General features: G+C 37.7%; 1 protein-coding gene across 2 annotated transcripts in view; it reads left to right on the forward strand.

Moving 5' to 3' along the window:
* The window catches only part of C1H1orf87 (chromosome 1 C1orf87 homolog), a 62,713-nt gene that overhangs the window by 31,121 nt on the left and 11,805 nt on the right, over positions 1-19,787 (forward strand). For both annotated transcript variants that reach the window (XM_032889320.1, XM_032889325.1), the window contains exons 6-8: positions 1,391-1,556; positions 8,036-8,133; positions 17,247-17,311. In XM_032889320.1, coding sequence (XP_032745211.1) covers positions 1,391-1,556; positions 8,036-8,133; positions 17,247-17,311 — 329 coding nt within the window. The remainder of the gene's footprint in view (positions 1-1,390; positions 1,557-8,035; positions 8,134-17,246; positions 17,312-19,787) is intronic.

The following is a 19,787-nucleotide window of genomic DNA, read 5'->3' on the forward strand; positions in this document are numbered from 1 at the left end:
TGTAGCCCTGGAAATTTACCAACTATTTAGATCTCTCCAGTGCCAGGTGGGAGGTCTCTTCTGGCTCCTGTACCTTATTACATTTCTTTGTCTCATGGTTCTGAACTTGTTTCCTTCCTGACAGGCATTGCATTTGGAATTACTTATTTGGCATTTGAGGTTAGGAATGGTGTCTGTCCTAGCCAAATTTGTGTCTCAGTCCTACCATAGTTACTGGCCTATCTGAGGAGCTCAATGAATAGCTATTGAAGAAGAAGGCATCTGCAGTTATCGCAGGATGTTCCATGATAGGAGTTGCAGGGACACCTAGGAATCTCTGTTTAACAGAAGCACATAAAGACGTCATTCTGAGTGCATTGGAGAAGACAATTGCTTTGTTCAGACCAGACAGTGTGTTTGTAGAAACATGGGTCTAAGCCTGCCGCTCAGGAGGAAGATCTCTTTATCATCTCCTGAGTGGGGCAGCTCTGTGACTTGAGGGCTAGAGCCCTCATCTCCTCAAATGAGCCAGATGAAATACACTCCTGTAACAGCCTTTCCAGAAATCCTGCCATTCACAGTAAATTCCCAATAGTACCAATCACTGAAAGAAGCCTGGTGTATGTGGATGTCAGGTATAGAGATGTTATAGCTTCCTTCTGAGGGAATAAGACTTCCCTTCATAAGTGTAAGTCAGTTTCAACTTCACAAGGAGGGTGTCATTCAAATGGATCAGGGGAACACTTCAATTTGGAGGTAACGGGTTCATGAAACAAATCAGAATAACATTTTAGTGCCCCATTCTCATTCCTCTTATTTAAATAAGAAAAAGTCAAACATAACTGTCTCAGTACTTACACATTTGCATGTAAGACTGTAAGTAAACATTATTTCTGAATCACTCAGTTCTCAAGACACAAAAAGGTAGGTTAGAAAGTATGTAATAATTCCTCTGCCCAGTAACAGGCAAATCAATTCCCATAAAAATCCCCCATCACTATATGGGAGCATCTGCTCAGCTTTGTTTGTGACAATAAATGATTTGGGAATTTAATTTGCTATTAGTAATGGACTGAATTTAAAAACAGTAAGATTAAGTAGGTCAAGACTTGGTTCACAACTTGTTGCTATTTTAGTTTCAAATGAGAAAAAGAGCTGGAGGACAGATTAGGTGTTTAGGTCTGTGAAATAGCCCGCTAGGTTTGTGCCTCCTGACAAGAAAGTATAAATATCGTTCTAATGAAAAGAGAGCGTGTGAATCTATGAACCCTGCACATGCAGCCCTCATCCAGACAACTAAGATTTGGTAGTGAGATTCAGTAAGTGGCTGGACTGATAAACACAACCTCAAAGCCTGCAGAGCCTTTTAGCTGGTTGTTCTTTCATAGCCTTTATTTACCTGTCTAATCAGCACCCCACCTCAAGACTCCAGCTTACTGTCTGACGTGAACAAGAGCCTGCTGCAGATTTTGAAGATGGCACTAAGAACATACCAAGGCAAGTTCAGTGTAGACTGCCTCAACCTGAACTTTCAAAAAGAAGATCACTCATTCTCTGGCTGCCTGCCTCTGCCCAAGGTAACCAAAATTACATGTCAGATTTGACAAGAGTCAGCAGGCTACTTACTGTAGAATACTGAGTCTATAGTAACAATAAGGCACAGCTATGTTCTATGTTCTCACTATAGATTACATTATACTACAACTGCTTGGGGTGTGTGTGTGTGTGTGTGTGTGTGTGTGTGTATTCTTGAGAAGAGAAAACAAAATAGAGAAGAGATTTATGAAGCATGCAGAATTGGTCCAGAAATTACTTATGTTTGGGATATGTTTAATGTTAATAATAGAAAATATGATAATATCCAAATAACATTTCACAATGCAAACAAGTACTTTTTCAAGGCCAAATTCATTTCTCACATCCTCTCTGAGCCTCTACTTGGGGTCAGCATGTGGCTTCTCAAGCCTTTGGAACACCATATTTTAGGACTGATGTAATTTATTGCAGATAGAGCTTAGCATGCTGATTTGAGACAGTAATTACCAGTGCAGATGTGTTTCATGGAAGAGGACCCAGAACAATATTAATTCATGAATCTTCTGTAGCCAAATAAACTGATGTCGCAAAGCTATCCAGGACAGCGGTGGAATGATGATTGTTGCTATGACTGTAACTGCATTGATAGTATCACAACCTCACACTGCTTCACTCTAACGAGGTGCTGAGCACCGAGCTAAATGCTTAACTGACACGATATCCTAGAATTTCAACAAAATTAACTCCTTACACAAAATCATGAAATGTAAGTAGGCGTTGGCACTGCCCTTTTATAAGTGAAATAAATTCCGAATTTTGAAAAGAAAAAAAAAATTAACTGAATTCTGGGACACAGGGTCAGAGCCCACATTTCAAGTATAGAACAGGTTGGAAATTGACACCAGAGGGAATGCAATTAAGAGGGGATATCCAGAAGTTTTTACTGAGCACAATACCAAAATAAATAAATAAATAAATAAATAAATAAATAAATAAATAAATAAAAAAAAATTAGAGAATTAGGGGAGGTTGGGAATTACAGGAGAAAAGTACTTTCAGAAGCATCACAGCATATTCAGGGGTTAAAAGTTAAGAAGTTAGAGTATCTTTTTATTTTTTAATTTTATTTTATTTACTAAGAAAACAAAGATGTAGTGACTTACAAATAGGCTATTATTCTCAAACAAGCTGCCTTTCTCTGTACTACAGAGAAAGTATGTAGTACATTTTTCATGTTGCAGCCACCATGAAAAGCTAATCTTATGCTAATGTCTGTGTGTGTGTGTGTGTGTGTGTGTGTGTGTGTGTGTATACCTGTGTACATGTGTACTGTACATACAAATTTGTTTCAGTAAAAAGAGAATACTGCAGGGTAGTCTGAAAGTTATGACTTGTCTTTCCTGTGTTCAGAAAGAAAAGATTAAGAAGCAGCAGACCTTTGTTAGATTGTAAACCACGTAATGCCATTGGTGAAGCTTGTGTTTACAGATGTTATGCATAAACTACAACACAGATAGGTTGAAAATTAAGTGACATTCACCTAATCTCTTTTGGTCTTAGATTTTTATCTGGAAAACCAGGGTTCCAAATAGTCACTTCCTTGGACTATTGTGAAGATTAAATGAGTTTAAGTTTATGAAATTATTTGTATATAGTCTGGTGCATAAGACTTAAATAGGTTAACCTTCACACACACACACACACACACACACACACACACATACACACATACACACATCAGTTTTTGAGATCTCAGTGATCACATGATACAACATTAAACACTAGCTATCTGTCATGGAACCCTTAAATGTTCTTGTCTACAGCTGTCCTTGAAAGCTTAACTTTGTGGTTCAGATCCATGGAAATGGGGTGTATTTTCCTTAGAGATGGTATGTCTTTCATGAGCCATCTGGCATCTCTTAAGACAGCTGGAACTCACTATGAGTATAATACAGTTCTGGGAGGCATGTTAAATAGAATTCTGCTTCCTCAGAATGTGAAGCAAATTAAGGCCCAAGGGATATTTGATACAGGAAGCAAAGGGTACAAACCACACCACAACTTCCTTACTGCTGGATCCAAGCTTGAGAGCAGACTTTAAAGGCCAGAACTAGAAGCACTGATATTTTGGACCTGTAAGTCTTGACTTTCTTAAAGTGTGAAAGAGAAAGTCATGAACTTTATTGGGTAATCTATGACAGCTCTATCCTGCTCCCTGCCATAAAAACAAAAGTGAGAATGAAGTAGAAATGTGAACACCCAAAGAGCTTTTAATTCAAAGTGTTTTCAGAGAACCTATGGCTCCTAAGAAAAATAAATATTATCAAAAATAACATACAGATCCTGTCACTCAGATCATTTGGGATTTGATCAATCATAAGAAAGTATAGAAACATATTAAATATGTCTTTGTTATCTGTGAACTCCTCTATCTTGTTATCTTGTGCATCTTCAGTGTAATGATGGTGTGTCGGGACTGTAAATGCAAGGTGGATCCACATTAATTTCTTTATTAATTGTTCCACTGCTGTACTCGTCTCGTTACTGTGACAAAATGCCTTAGCAAAATCAAGGAAGAACTGGCTTATTTTGGCTCGCAGAAGTTACTACCATCTTGGCAGGGAAATTATAGCAATAAGAGTTTGAGGCCCCTGGTTACATTGCATCTGAGGTCAAGAAATAGAGAATCACGATTAATGATTGTTCTCACCTCACTTTCTCCTTTTTATAGATTCAATAATTATAGCTTAGGGAATGACCATCCCTTATAGATTCAACAATTATGTCTTAGAGAAGAGTGTTATATCATGTGACCTACAATCGGCAGGTATTTCCACCTTAATAAATCTATTAAAGATAATCTCCCACATTTATGCCCAGAGACAACTCAGATTATTATGTATCTCACCAAGTTGATAATTGAGATTAGCCATCAAGCCTTCCCACTTCCTGAGCAATCTATATATTTCAGCAGGACTGTAGAAACTTAGCTCTTGAGCAAAGCCTGACTTTAACACTTTTACACAAATTCCAAATTTCCCCTTTGAACATTCTTTAGAACATCTGAATCTCCATTCACCTTCTGCAACTTCTCAGACACCCTTTTCATATTTAATTTTTTCTATATCCCTGTCATAAAACACTCCAAATATTTCTACTAATCCATAATTTTTCTCTACATTTAATACGATAGTCGTATTTCTGATCTACATGGTATATTTAATTTCATGTATGATACATTAATTAGTTCTAGGCACTAATGACAACAAATTCAATCCTGTTCACCAGGAGCTTCAGGGAAGGAAATGCCTTTGATATGCTATGACAGCATAAGGCATAGCCATGGCCTTGAATGTAGAATTAACTAGACATCAATATAATTTATCCTAAAAATAAACTAGGGAGATTATATAAATATTGAGCCTTGGTCAGCATATAGGTTTGGCAAAGAACAAATGGGGAAGATGTAAAATGATAGAAAAGGTGATCAGGGTCAAATGAACAGTGTGAACCATCTCCAGAGTCAGGAAGGACTCATGGAAACTATGACCACTTCAAAGAGTGGCTTGTGTTCAACTAATGAAGAGTATCAGCCTAGTAAGAAGGGTCTTTCCATGGAGTTTATATTTTATCCTATAAAACCATTGCAACCCCTGAAGCATTTTAAATGTCCAAATGATATGACCATATTTGAACTTCCAGAGGGACTTTTGAATGTAATTTGGAGAGTTTTTAAGGCAAAGTTTCAAGCAAAACTGAAAGGAAAGAGATCCCTGTAAGAAGCTGCTCCAGGAAAATCGCAAACAATAATGATGCCTCAAGTAACACACTAAACGGAGAGATGGAGACATTAGACAAGATAAGGTCAGCTTTGATATGTCGCTGGATATAGGCCCAAACTAACTCCAAATTCACGAACTTGTTAGAAGACAATGCCATTTACTCAGATAGGAAACAAAACAGGGGTAAAGTAAACTAGTAGAATAAGTTCTTATGGACAACTTTTTGAACATGTTAATCTTGGTAATTAGACTGAAATTACTTATTTTGAGACTCAAGATGTAGCAGACATCACTGGAGCAGTGTAGACCACTACAGAACAGAGGAGTGTGAGGCAGGAAACAGGTTGTAGAAGCCATTCATTATGGAGAATTTAGACAAGAGAAGCCAGTGAAAGAGATTAAAATTTATCACAGGCGATGTGTGAGTACTGAAGAAAACTATGAGAGAAAGTTTGGAGGAACAGGACACAGCCACCCCATGCTGCAAAAAAGGAGTTCTTTGAATAGGACTAAATCTGGTCATTAGAAATCCATAGAGGTTCCTTTAACTGATAGTGATGGTTGAGTCAAGCGATAGTGTAAAACGCAACATGAGGAAACTGTATTATTGCTAAATAATATAGTTTATTGACTTTTAACATTTATTTACTCCTTATTGAAAACATTTCCTCATTGAACAAAGGAACTTAAACATTTCCTACTAAGGATCATTAGTATGGATATTTACGCCTTGGAGGAATCCAGAGTAACCCTGCCTTTAACTTTTCTGGTACATGTTTCTATTGCTCCTCATGACAGTCAGTTACGTTTTAGCAGTCATCAATCAGTCTGTGTCTAGATACCGTGTTTGTACTCTTTCTAAAATCTGCTATTCATTTTAGCCTTCAGCAAAACTGAACATTGACAGAGTGATCTATTTTGAGAATAGAATTTCAGTATAGGTGTTCAAAAACATATCAGTACATGCTAATCACTACAAAAGATAATCAGTTTTTACTAACTAGGGGTGACAGAATGTGGTAGAAATTTCCATATCGTCTTGCTTTTTTTTTTTTTTTTGCTAACCCCTCCCACACACATTCCATTTTATCCATTCTTTAATTGAACCTTTATTATTCATGACAGTGAAACAATAGTGGTAAGAAAAATAAATGAATTGAGCACCATTCCACCCTGGAAAAGATACTGTCTCTCAAGGAAGCTCAGAAAACAGTAAGATTGCTGCTTTCTCAGAAAAAGGCATAAAACAATTATCAAATGGGTAGCACCATAACACAATTCTATACTGCTCTGTACCTTTTTTCAGCTATTATTCATATCTTCTTGTCTTCTACCCAGCATTCTCCTTAACTCCTTATACTTTTAGTTAACTCTGTTCTTCTTTATGTTTCAGAAAAATCTTTTATTTTCCTCTGCAAGTCTCTCTGACTTAATTTCTTTACATCTAGAAAGTAACAGGCTTGTTTAAAAACCTCATAAAAAAGGAAACATGAGCTTTTGACCTCTGCCTTCTTTCTTACTTACTATGTGCTGAGGAGGAACACGAGACCTTGGCTCAGCCAGGGACATGTTACACAGAGCTAAGCCCTGTTGCTGTCTAAAAGGTAGATCCCGTTATTGTTTAGCTATGATTTCACTAATAGATCTATAGAAAATTGCTATTGAAAAGAAGAGATCACACCACATAAGGCTTCCCAGGTTCAGGACAAAATAGAAAGTGTGGTCAAGAGCCTGTTACTATTTTTCTTGTGGAAAGAATGAGCAAAGCAGGGTAAGAAAGCTCAAGATTGACTAGTTTGAATAATTCTCTTGAACTCTGACAGTTTAGAAACCATCCTGGTCCTATATCCAAGGATGATAGTTCAGAGGAGTAGTAGAATACTGGAGGCACTTATAAAGCCATTTCTTTAATTTGTTTGCTCACATTCAACTGAGTGTTCTACTCTCTCTGGTAATTAGCTAACCTAAGAAGGGCAAGACAGAGATTGGAATGGGTAATGTGTTCATTGTGAGTTTGTCGAACCTACAATTGGGGAGGTGGGTTTTCTGCCAGGTCTGTGAGGATTATTTTGTTAATATTAATTGTTGAAGGAAGATCCTCCTTAATTGTAGGTGAGAACTGTCCATGGGCTGGGGATTCTAGACTAGAAAATAGAGAAAACAAGCTAAGGACTACCATGCATTTCTTGATCTTTGCTCATTGAATATGGATGCAATACGACCATCTGCTGTATGTGCCCACCGGCCTTACTGACGCTATTATTTGATGGACTCAACCTTGAACTATGAGTTAGTTGAAACCCATTGTCCCTTAAATTGCTTTTGTAGGGGTAATTTCCTACACCACCACCAACAACAACAACAAAAAAAATGCTATTAACCATGAACGTAACACACTTGTTTTTACAAATCAAAGTAAAGGATATAAAACGTTTTACAATTTAGCAACAGTAAGAAGGGCAGATCAATCCTCCACCTTAACTATACATGAGTTGACAAAAATGTAAGTAATAGAAAGCTTAGTGGCTTCTGAATAATAAACTACACTTGTCTCTCAACTGAAGGTGTCTGTTACCTATAAGCACTGAGCTGGAACTCTGACTCTGAATGATACTTGAATGGCACAATATACTTCTGAGCAATGAGTCTTTGTTAGAACTGTGTAGGCTATAATAACGGGAAGAAATTAGAACACTAATTCCATTTTACTGAAGCTTCGAATTCTGCCTTATTTCTAGATCATGTCTATATGTAGCAAGCATGGATTGCATATAACTATGACCCTGCTGGAAACATTGCTCCACCACCAAGATTTGGGTTACCGAGGTGAAATAAAGTAAGTTGATTGAAGGAGTTTCATGTGGGAACCAATCAATTTCAATCCCTTGACAGCTGAGTTAAAGAATTATTGTTTATTAAAGCAAACATGGGCTGGTAAAATACCTTAGTCAGTAAAAGCCTTTACTGTCAAGTCTGGTGACCTAATTCAGCCCCTGGATCCAACATGGTGGAATGAGAGAGCTGGCTCTCACACGTTATCATCTGACCTCCACATCTATGCATGCACATATACACAAAATAAATAAATATAATCCCTTAAATATTTAAGACAAAACGTTCTCGGTTGTCATAAAAACACAAATCAGGAATTTTCTTTCAGCCCTTAGGAACTATCACTACTTATATGTCCACCATAAATAGCTTCATAACAGACCAAACAGATTAAGCAGTGTTATAGAAGGTTGAGGACCAAGCATCATCATCAAACAATGATTATTAAGAAAGGGAAGCAATGAGATTGCCTTAACTTGATGCAAGAGGAAATTGAACAGGTGAGAATCTTAAATGAGCAAATAAGATAGAGTTGAAGGTTAGGAGGAGCAAGGAGAATATAACACACCCTACCAAGAGTACAGATCCAAGTCCCCACGAGTCTCTCTGGAGATGTTAGAGAGTTACCTTCAAGGCTTCTTATAGGTACTGACTGACGGATAAATTTAGGAAACTGCTCATAGCCCTGGAAAGAAAAAGATAGAAAAACTTCTTAAGGCTTACTCAATCTGTGTGGGGTATATAATTATTTTATTCAGAATTCCAATGCCCCACTCTTTATCCTTTACCTGCTTTCCATTTCTGGCTATACAGAACTTCCAACTTATTTTTTTTATGTATACTGGTGTTTTGCCTTCATGTATCTCTGTGTAAAGGTGTCAGATCCCCTGTAACAGGAGTTACAGACAGCTGTGAGCTGCCATGTAGGTGCTGGGAATTGAACCTGGGTGCCCTGGAAGAACAGCCATTGCTTTTAACTGTCAAGCCATCTCTCCAGTTTCCCCCCAACTTATTTTTTAAATGTTTCATATAACTAAATATTATACACTGAGAGTAATGTCCCCCAACTCACCTCAACTTCTAATAAATAAAATACCATTTACTTAGCATGGTTTTTTTTGTTGCCATATTGTAGTAAACAGTGAACTGCAGTACTCTAGGACAAGCAGATTCTATATTTAATTCATTTCTATATCCCAAATATCTAAAGCAGTAGAATTTGTGATGATGAACCGAGTTAGGGGAGAAGTTATCTCAAAATATTTCCAGTCCTCAGCTCATGGTCAAACTGAATGGTGCCTTTCCCAAACATCGCAATGAAATCAGGTTCATTGTATTAAGGACTTAAACAGTACCTAGTCATTTTATTTTCTAGCACTCTATTGAATATTGGCTTTATTTTTGTGGTTTCATAATTTATGTCTATACAATGATCCCCCTGCAGCAACAAGAAACATAGCTGCTTTCGTAACACTAAAGGATCACAGCTTCTAACTTACAATGTGGCACAAAGTAAATACACAGTGCATATTTAATGAAATTGAATGAGCCAATAATATACTGTTTCTCCAGACATTTGGAGTACAGCTATGAGAAAAACAAAGTCCCTTCCTCATATAGGGATATTCTAGTTAGGATGAGAAATGTATGTTATAATATATGGCATATATCAAGGTTTCAGGAGTAACAAGAGAAAATAAGGTGGGTGAAGGTTTCTTGACAAGAGATGAGTAAATAAGACCGAGAGTCTCACCTCGTACATGAATTTCTAAGGGCCACTTTGGAAATGAGCATCACCTTAGAGATGGTTAAACTTCAAAAGCAGAAAGATGAGTCGGGAGCAAAGTAGAAAACAAATGGGGGATTCCCAAAGAGGCTCTAGTCTAAATGAAAAAAAAATCAAGCACCAAATCAAGTTCACATTATATGTAGGACATAGTTCAGAGTCTACTGGTAACATTGATTAACAGCTAACTCAGAACCAATATTGCAGGGATCTGGAATATGAGTGGAAACTGCTATCTTTGACCTTAGAATATTCTAGGACATCAACACCATGGGAATCAAAGAAAAATGTGTTTATAAGAGATAAACCTATTTCATCTGTAAACAGTCATTGGCTAAAGCTTCTTCTATGAATTAAACCCATTCCATTATAGGCTTTGTATGCAAACCTATATCCTTAAGAGATTAAAGATGCAATTTAGACACACATTTTAGGAGCTGAATGCTTGAATCATTATCTTAGTACATATTGTCCATTAATCTGTGTTCAATTGGAAAGCCATTTGGAATGTGGCTGTCTGCTAATTAGCAGGATTCTAGTGCTGAGCTGCTTCCTGATTAAATGTCCTTTAGAATCAATAAAACATCAGGAGGGATTGTGGTGATGTGGGATTAGCCCCATCTAGCCAAAATAAAATGAGTTGTGTTCTCTCCTTAAACTAGCATGTTGCAAGAGCTGACAAGAGGGGCAATTTTGCCAGCCCTGCAAGAAAATTGTTTTGTTTAGTTTCAAATAAATTTTTTAAACTCTGAGATTTGGTTTTTATTTTTCCATTTTCCTCACAATTAGCAGAGACATTAGTGAATGACTGCCAGGGTAAGGCGATTGTGAGGAAGACTTGATTACGATTTCTAATCTCCGCTCTGAATCACCCTCATGTAAAATGAGCTCAGGTTGTATTGGATGGAAATTATTATCCCTGTTTTTGGCCAGGGAGATGGAAGTCAGAATTCACATTTAATGTGAATTCTCTGTGACTTTGTAATAAATGGTAATTAAGGAGGACAGAGAAAGAACAGGAGGCAATCTAATACTCTAAAATTATATTGGCAAAATTAAATGCTTCAAACCAGTTTAGAACACACGTGCACACGCCAAATTGTGTTGGGGGAGGAGAGAAATAATAAAGCTGCTATGGAGGCTTCCTGAATAGAGTAGAGCAATTGACACAGCCACAAGTAGGACTTACCATACACATCTGGCCCGTTATTGAAAATGGAGTTAGGTTGGAAAGGACTGTCTTTGTCAATCCTGGGGACAAAGGCAACAGTTTAGGAGACAAAGGAAACATGAGGTGTCTTATTTGGCAATGGCTATTCAAAGGGAATAGGAAAAGGGTTGAGGAAAGAACTATTAGAGACCTGCTGTTGTCTGCCTTTTGCCTCAGTGTTAGTTAGCCAACACAGCTTTCCAGTCCACAGTCTAAGAATGATGAGAATTGTTACTGTTAATAGAGATCATTTGTAAAGCTTAAACAATAACAAGCAATATTTCAAGTGCTGTTAACAATTAGCTCTTTTAATTCCTGCAACAGCTAGGAATTAAAGGTAGTTACTATTCTATTTTTCAAATGAGGAAACTGAAGCGGCATAGAGAGACCAAAACCTATATGCACCTAATAAATAAGTTTGTCAGTTAGGCTGAGTGACTCTCTCTGAAATATCAAAGGAGAGAGTTGAACTGAGCAAGGTGGGAAGGATGAGCTTAGTGTCTATATCTGACAGTGTCACCGCTGAAAGTTAATGTTTTGTCAGTTAGCACAGAAACAGCTGGTAGTTGGACATACTTAGGAAAGTGTGAACTATGATATATGATACCACTGTGAAGTATCTTGTTCCCAAAAGTATGGCGAGCATATCACATGGGCAGCGCAAAGAGAAGAATCTGAAGTGCCAAGGATCCACAGGAATGGCCATATGTCCCTTGTCTGTAGGCTTAAGGAGACGGTGAGCAGAACCGTAGAAATCAGGAGACTGTATCTGTATGGTTGCACTGTATGTGGACATACTCTCACTTGATGATGAATACAGAGAAAATTCAGCATATAAAGCCTACTTTAAAAGAGTATTATTCAGTCACCTACAAGATAAAAATGCTGAAACAAAAAGAACATTGCAGAACATGGGAAAAGAAGTGCAGCCCTTCATGCTCTAAGTCTTAATAACATTTTAAAAGTATTTCTGCTCTAAAAACTAGAAAAAATTAAGAAATTATTGTGGTTTTTTCAAAGATACAAAAACCATGAATTCTATGGAAATGAATTAGAAAGCAATAAGCGTAGTGAGACAAACTAGTGATAAAAATGTAGCTCGTGCCCCAGAGAAGGGGGATGTGAGAGGAGTGACGTGGGAGTGGGTGGGCAGGTAGGGGAGCACCCTCTTAGAGGCAAAGGGGAAGAGGATGGGGTGCAAGGCTCATGGAGGGTACACTGGGAATGAGGATAACATTTGAAATGTAAATATAATAAAATAATTTTAAAAATAGCATTAAAGAATATTTGATAAAACCATAGAGAGCATGAGGAAGAATGGGTGATTTCCAAGAAAGTACACTTCTCAAGGAGAATTAAGAGTCACTAGGAATCAATTTTACAAAGGCACATATAAATGAGAAAAATGTAATAGGCAATGTTAAATATAGGGGGCTTCTGCAGAACCTACCCAAAAGTAACTATGAAAAAAAGACAGGGAATATTAGATATGAGACTAGAACAGAGACTCAACCTAAAGTGACTTGACATTGTGGGAAACCAGTGACAAAATAAGGAAAACAAAACAAAATCGAACTGAATTAAAACCAAAGTCCTGATTATGATAGCCCATTTTCTGCTGATATAGTGAAAGACTCTGAATTTCTCTGTTGTGTGTTTTTTTACCGGTATGTAGCTGAAAGCATTAGAGACTGAAAATCCAAAATCAGGTAGCTTGATCAGCATGGCCTCTGGCAGGGGCCTCTGTGCCGATGTCACAGCATAACATAAGTATGGCAGAAATATGCTCCAGAAGGAGAGATTGCACAGCAGGACAGATAGCCATCGAGTTGGAAGAACAGTGTTGTTATTTTTTTAACAATTAATCGTCAAGAAATTTGCCAGTATCCACTGAGAACTATATTAATCTCTTCCAAGGCTAATAGTCCTGATGAGTACTAACTTTCCTTTAAGCTTTGACTCTTATAAATCTGACTGCTTCAACATTGCCATGCCATAGAGTGAAGGCCAAGAGCATAAACCATAAGTGACCCACACAAGCCATACTGAAGGGATAGCACCAACTAAGGAAACTTTGCAGTCCTATGTATACAAATAGGAAGAACTCAGTATGACCTAGAACACATGGAGGAGTTTGTGTATTGCAATGAGAATTTGTATTATAAAGAGAATAAAATTTGACAAGATCTTATCAAAACACAAAATGAAAGAGAAAACTAAATATAAATGAATAAAAATCTCAGGCTTCTAAAATAGTAAATGTTAGATGACACTGAAACAATGACCATAATTTTAAAGTGGGAAACATGGATAGAAAGTTGTAAAACCTGCCCAACTTGTGGATCTGGAGTAAGAAAACAAGGGTTTGGCTCTTGAATGGATACCATTAACCTGTGTCTTGGGGTAAGTGACTTGCATGTCTTTCATAATGGCAGTCTCTATGAGAGAAAATAATGAATAATAGGTGTAGTTGAACCCAATTATCACTTCTCAAATTGACTCAGGCAGCAGGGCTGTGGCACTCCTCAGTGCCCTCCCCAGTATTCTCAATTCCTGAATAAAACACACACACACACACACACACACACACACACACACACACACACACACACACACACACACACACAGCCTTTTATATTTTAATGTGCCTTAAAGAGATCAATGAATGGGCTACTCCTTAACCTCCACATGGCTGATCCAGCCCCCCTCTAATATCCCCAAGTTATTATTTATTTAAATCTATAGTCCAGCTTTGCTGCCTTAGACCCAGACATAGAAACTTCTTGGGTCATGATCCCAGGCACCTACATGACTTCTATGCTCTCTGCCCTCTGCACCTCCCAAGAGTGATGTCTCCTCTCCTTCCACTGGCATGGTGGCTCTCTCTCCTCCCATTCTTCCTTGACTCCTTTCCCAAAATCCTAAAAGTCCCTCCTCTGTCTCTGTGGCCAGCCATTGGCCTCTGGTAACTTTATTTACAAATCAAAACCAACTGGCAGCAGGGTCCCTCAGTCCAACTTGAGGGACACTGCAAGTAAGTTTTGGGGAAACTTTAGCATAATACAAGAAGCTACAAAGAGGTACCAAAAACACTCTGGAATCTATGTTAAAAAGATAAACACATTTGAAATTGTAACTTAGAACGTTGTTGTTGTTGTTGTTGTTGTTGTTGTTGTTGTTGTTGTTGTTGCTGTTACTGTTGCTACTGCTGCTGTTTGAGAAGGAGTTTCACCTAACTTAGGCTAGTCTGGGTCTTTCTATGTATCTGAGGATGACCTTGAAGTCTTGATCCTTTGTCTCTACCCTACAAGTGTTGTCATGATAGACACTAATCAATACTCCCCCTAGAGATCAAACTCATGACTGTTAAACACACATTCTACCCACTTGGTTACCCTCTCCCCAACCCTGAAACTGGAATGTGAGATGAAGTCCTTCTGAATCTAGAATCAAGAACATAGTATTTGTCCCAAGTCCTAACCTTCCTAGCTGGAAGATAAGAGCTTGGTATAATACTTTCGTTATTGCTAGTGCCTATTATTACCATAGAGATCAGAGGAAAGCATTTGGGAATTCTACTGACGGTTCTTGGGATCAAATTCAGATAATTGAGTTTATATAACAAGGTTTTAATTGACTAAGCCATCGCTCTGGCCCTTCTATTTTTCTTGGTGTCAAAGAGAACATAGTCTGACATTGCCAAAAAAAAAAAAAACCAAACAAACAAACAAAAAAGAAACAAACAAACAAACAAAAAACAACAGACTATGGTCTGTGACTATCGATAGATCAATGCTCTTCCTTGTTGTGCTTCATTGTCAAAAGATTGGAAGATGATCTAGGTATATGTTGGTACTTCCAAAGTGTCTCAGAAGAAGAAATAAAGAAATTTTAAAAAATGGATCCATTGCTGTTTGTTTCCAGAGCTGAGCTGGTGCTTATATGATTATTACCACTCCCCATGAGAGCTTCCTGTCCTCCATCTTTTCTTTACTTCCCTAGGTCTTCAGTCACCAGATATTCTGGTTGCAGCATTACATATCATGGTTTATCTCTCCCTCACAGGAAGTTCTGGAGGCCACATGTTCAAAGCATCTATTAGAATACACATGTTGATCAAAGAAATCTTCTGACATGTGACCCATGTATAGGAAAAGGTTTATGAGGTATAAGCAAAACAAACTGGTTTCATATTTAAAGTATCACTTCTATTTAAAGAGAATAAAATCATATGACATTAGAACTCCTTGAGAAAACCTGATACATGTTTGCCAACTTCCTCTCCATTTCAGTCTGCCTTCTGCAGGGTGAGATAGCAACAAAACTCCCCAGTTTGCTGGCATCAGAAGCTCTCTTTCATCAACAGGAGAGAATGTAAATTTCATTCTTTCCTCCTTTTACTCATCCTTTGAGAAGTTCATACAATGCATCTTGATCACATTCACTTCATAGCCCAACTCCTCCTGCTTCTATTCCCTCATCCCACCCACACGACTCTGTGCTGTTTTTCCTGAGATTAAGTTTTGGGCTTCGTATATAGTTTTGAATGTATAACCTTAATGGGAGCTTGCACAAACCACTAGAGATCTCTCTCAGAGGCTCTCAAGGGTCACATAGTTAGGAGGTAGGATTTCATGCCTTTACTCGTCTCCAATCTAGGATATTGCCTGCTTAAACGTGTGCAGATCTTGAGCATTCTGTCTCACTTGCTATGAATGTATATGTGAACTGTTTGGTTGTATCTACAGAACAATTTTCTCTTAGTGAGCCACTTACTCTGGCTAGTCCCATCTTTCTAACTCCTCTTCCACCATGATGACTGACCCTTGGGAGAAGGGAATATGGTACAGATTGATCATTTAGGGCCGTGCATTTAACAGTTTCTTATTCTATGCACCTTGACCAATTGTGAGTCTCTGTGTTAATAACATGAGAAAACTTGTAATATTAGGTGAAAACAAATATCAAGAAGGATCAGAAACAAATTTAATGACAGAAATGGAAACAGGAACAGAGGGTAAGACAGAAGTGAGAATAAGGAGTGAAGAAAATCATAGACAGGTGGGTCACAGCCTTGGCTCAGTAGGATATATATATATATATATATATATATATATATATATATATATATATATATATATATATATATCGAATCCAGGCATCTATTACTGACAGAGAAAACCATATTTACCTAGCATATAAATGGCTGCTAGGCAAGCTAATATAGGTGATTTTTCACTGCCAAAGCTCTACTGGTTTAGGTCAAGCTTTAGATAACTGATTTCAGTTATAATATACTAATACCCAATACAATTTCTTCTTGAGCAACTCATTAACTATTATCTAAGTCTACCACATATAACTCTCTCCCTTCTATGTTTGTTATGTTTTATAGTTCTTTCCACACTTAGGACAGAAAAAAATGGCATTTCTAATAGTCACTTGGCATGAAGATCTCATGACTGATTTAACTTATTACTAAGAGGTAAATGCATAAAATTTTGAGGTGGAAAAGAGGGCCGAATGGTGCTACCACAGACAGGCCATAGACTTATTCATTTCCCTATAGTAGTAACAATGCAAAAACTGGCTAGTTTTTATTGACATCAGAATTGTCACTGATTTCATAGCTAGAGGCACCTGCTGCATTAGCCAGATTTTCCCAGAGTTCCCTTGTTTCTGAATGTCCTGACCTTGCCAGCAGACCCCAGTCTCCAGTCTGCTGGCCTTGCAGAATTTGTTTGTTTGTTTGGGGGTATTGGGTTTCTTACCTAGGTTCTATGATTATGTGTTTGGTTTTTAGGTAGGATGTCACTTACAGCTTATATTGGCCTCAACCTCTTGATCCTCCTGCCTCAGTTACCACCCCTCCCCCTGATATTCTGATACTAGTGGCCTAGGCCACCATAAGAGTTTGCTGTAACTCTGAGAGCATTTAACTCCCTGCACCAAAGTCCTTTCTAGCAAATAGACCTAAAGCACCTGTTTCCTGCACTGATATCAAATCTCCCTTTAGTATCACTACCAAACAGCAAAACTTGGCTTTGCTGACCATGCTTCCCACGCGGTGGGAGCTCGCTCACTTCTCATGACTCAGATGCTGTCTCCCTTTCTTACACAGGTGGAAGAATTTTGTTAAGTGGCTGAACAGGGCTTCTTCTGATTTGCAATGTGATATGCCAGCAGGTGAGTGCTAGGCTTTGTGCCTCAGCAAACTTAGCTGGGTTTTTAACTCATTCTTCCCCAAAATATTCAGTGAAGAAAAGATAGGACTGAAATTTTCCCTTAAAATTTACTCTTCTGTGTTAGGAGGATGAAAAGACACATGAATCTCAAGGCTCCGTATTTTCACTTTTTGTAGTAAGTCTTTGACATGAACCTAGAACACTTATGCAGGAAATTGGAGTTGACTTAAATTTGAAACATAATCTCTGTAGCATTTTCAGGTTGGTAATATTTGGCTGATAAATCATCAAATATCATATAAATACATAGCTATATTATATGTGTTTATAGATATAAGTTTAGTGCAGCAGCTTTTATAAATGTTGTAAAGTTGGGAGCAGTGAGAAGAGTCTTCTGGGATCATTCAACATTCAATTAAATTAGAGTACAACCAGTTAATTAAATTGTGGAATTATAGAACAACATGACTGGGCTGCTACAGACTGATTTCCATGACATACCATTAAGTAAGATTATAAAGATGAAGGTGGCAAAATATTTAGCAATTAGCAAATTTAAATATAACAGGTAAAAATGTGCATTTATATTAATCTTTTGCAAGGATTTCTCTACTTAAACATCCTCTGACTACTGTGAGTACGTGCAAGGCACTAGGTAGGTGTGGTTGTGTGTGCTGTGTGATGATGATATCTATATCCATGTAGGGAAAAATATCCTACAAGATATTTCAAACATAGAAATGCACACAGGACATTAGTCATATATGAATCAGAGGCTAAAAGTGTTGAAAACAGTGTGAAGAACGTATTCATTTCTTGACCTCTGTAACAAATGTTTGCAATCATATGACTTAAAATGGCAGACAATGCCTCAGTCATAGTTCTGAAACCTGGACTATTAAATCTGAGTAGCATCGAGAGCCAGAGCCCCTCTGAAGTCTCTAAGCAAGGATCTTTGTTTGCCTCTTCCAGGTTTTAGTAGCCTTAAGCCTCCCTTAGCCCATTCCATATAACTCTATCCCCTGTCCACACCTCCATTTGACCTTCTTATGTCTCCTCTCTATCTTTGTATCCAAATACCTTCTCCTTCCCCTTATAAAGATCTCTTCTAAACTTGATCACATCTTAAAATTGCTTCCCAAATAAGGAAAACTCACAAGTGCCAGTGGGCAGGAGCCGAACATATCTCTTGGGAGAAATGGACACAATTCAATACTTTACTTTGACAAAACCCACACTTTAGGGACCAAGAAGCATTTTCAATTCTGGGAACTGCAGAAATTGTAGTATATATTGGTGTACTATGTCAAAAATCTAGAAGGCAGTGTTCTTACATACATGGCCAAGTATCTCTAAGGAAAAATCAAGGAGCTGGAGAAAGCACCCCCCATGAGGGGTGGTGAAACTGCCTATTAGAGTGCCACATAGTTGGGACAGTAACTGTTCGTGTGTTTCAAACAGGACACTATGTTATAGTGCTGAGATCATTAAATCGGTGTCATGTGCCTGTAGATTCACACATGACTCCTGTTGAGAATGATGAACAGTGTAGAGCTCATCCCTTTCTCATCACCAAGTAGATGCTCACTGCATCTTCATTTGCTTCTCCCTGTTTGCATGCATCCTGACATTTCTCTGATCCCTATTTCCTTCTCTCCTAAGGTCATCAGTTAGAATTGTTGGTATGGATCCAAACTGCCTCAGTTTAACAATCATTTCCTTACACCCTATCTCAGAATGCAGTCACACCCCTAGCCATCTGGCATTAGAGTATCTGTGTGCTACAGAAACACAATTCATCCTGTAGCACGTGTCACAACTGAAGTGTCAGCTCTGTAGTGGACTAATTACCTTCTATCAGATTACTTCCTTTACGGTGCTCTGACATATCTTTATCACCTTCAAAATAAGAAAGAGAAAGGGAGAGGAGATAGTGAACATGCTAGAGACATAGGTTCAATTAGGTGCAGAGTGACAAAGAGTTTGACAAACAAAGCAGAGAATATTAGTCACTGTACAGCAAGAGGACTGACAAGGTAGTATTGTTGGTGTTGCATTGTGCTATGGCCTCATGATTGCTGAACATTAATGTGATGGATCTACAAGGATGAAGTGCTCTTAAGTGTTGAATGAGAATAACAAAATTGAGAGTGGTAGCAAAAAATTTCAATCTAGAGTAAGGACACAATTGGAAGATACAAACTGAAAAGTACACAAAATAAATGGAAAATATAATTGATATGTATAATAGGAGAATATATATATACATATATATATATACATTCATGTGTGTATATACATATATACACTCAGGATTTGTGATATGAACTAAGTTTAATAGTTCCAGTTCCAACTCTTAGATATTGTTAGATATCTAATATCAATATTGAGGCATCAATAAAATCTAAGAATGGTTGACTATACTATCCACAATTATGAAATAAATATGCAGGAAGGGCTGGAGAGATTTCTCAATG

Source organism: Rattus rattus, chromosome 1, assembly GCF_011064425.1.
Source record: "Rattus rattus isolate New Zealand chromosome 1, Rrattus_CSIRO_v1, whole genome shotgun sequence".
Classification (NCBI taxonomy): domain Eukaryota; kingdom Metazoa; phylum Chordata; class Mammalia; order Rodentia; family Muridae; genus Rattus; species Rattus rattus.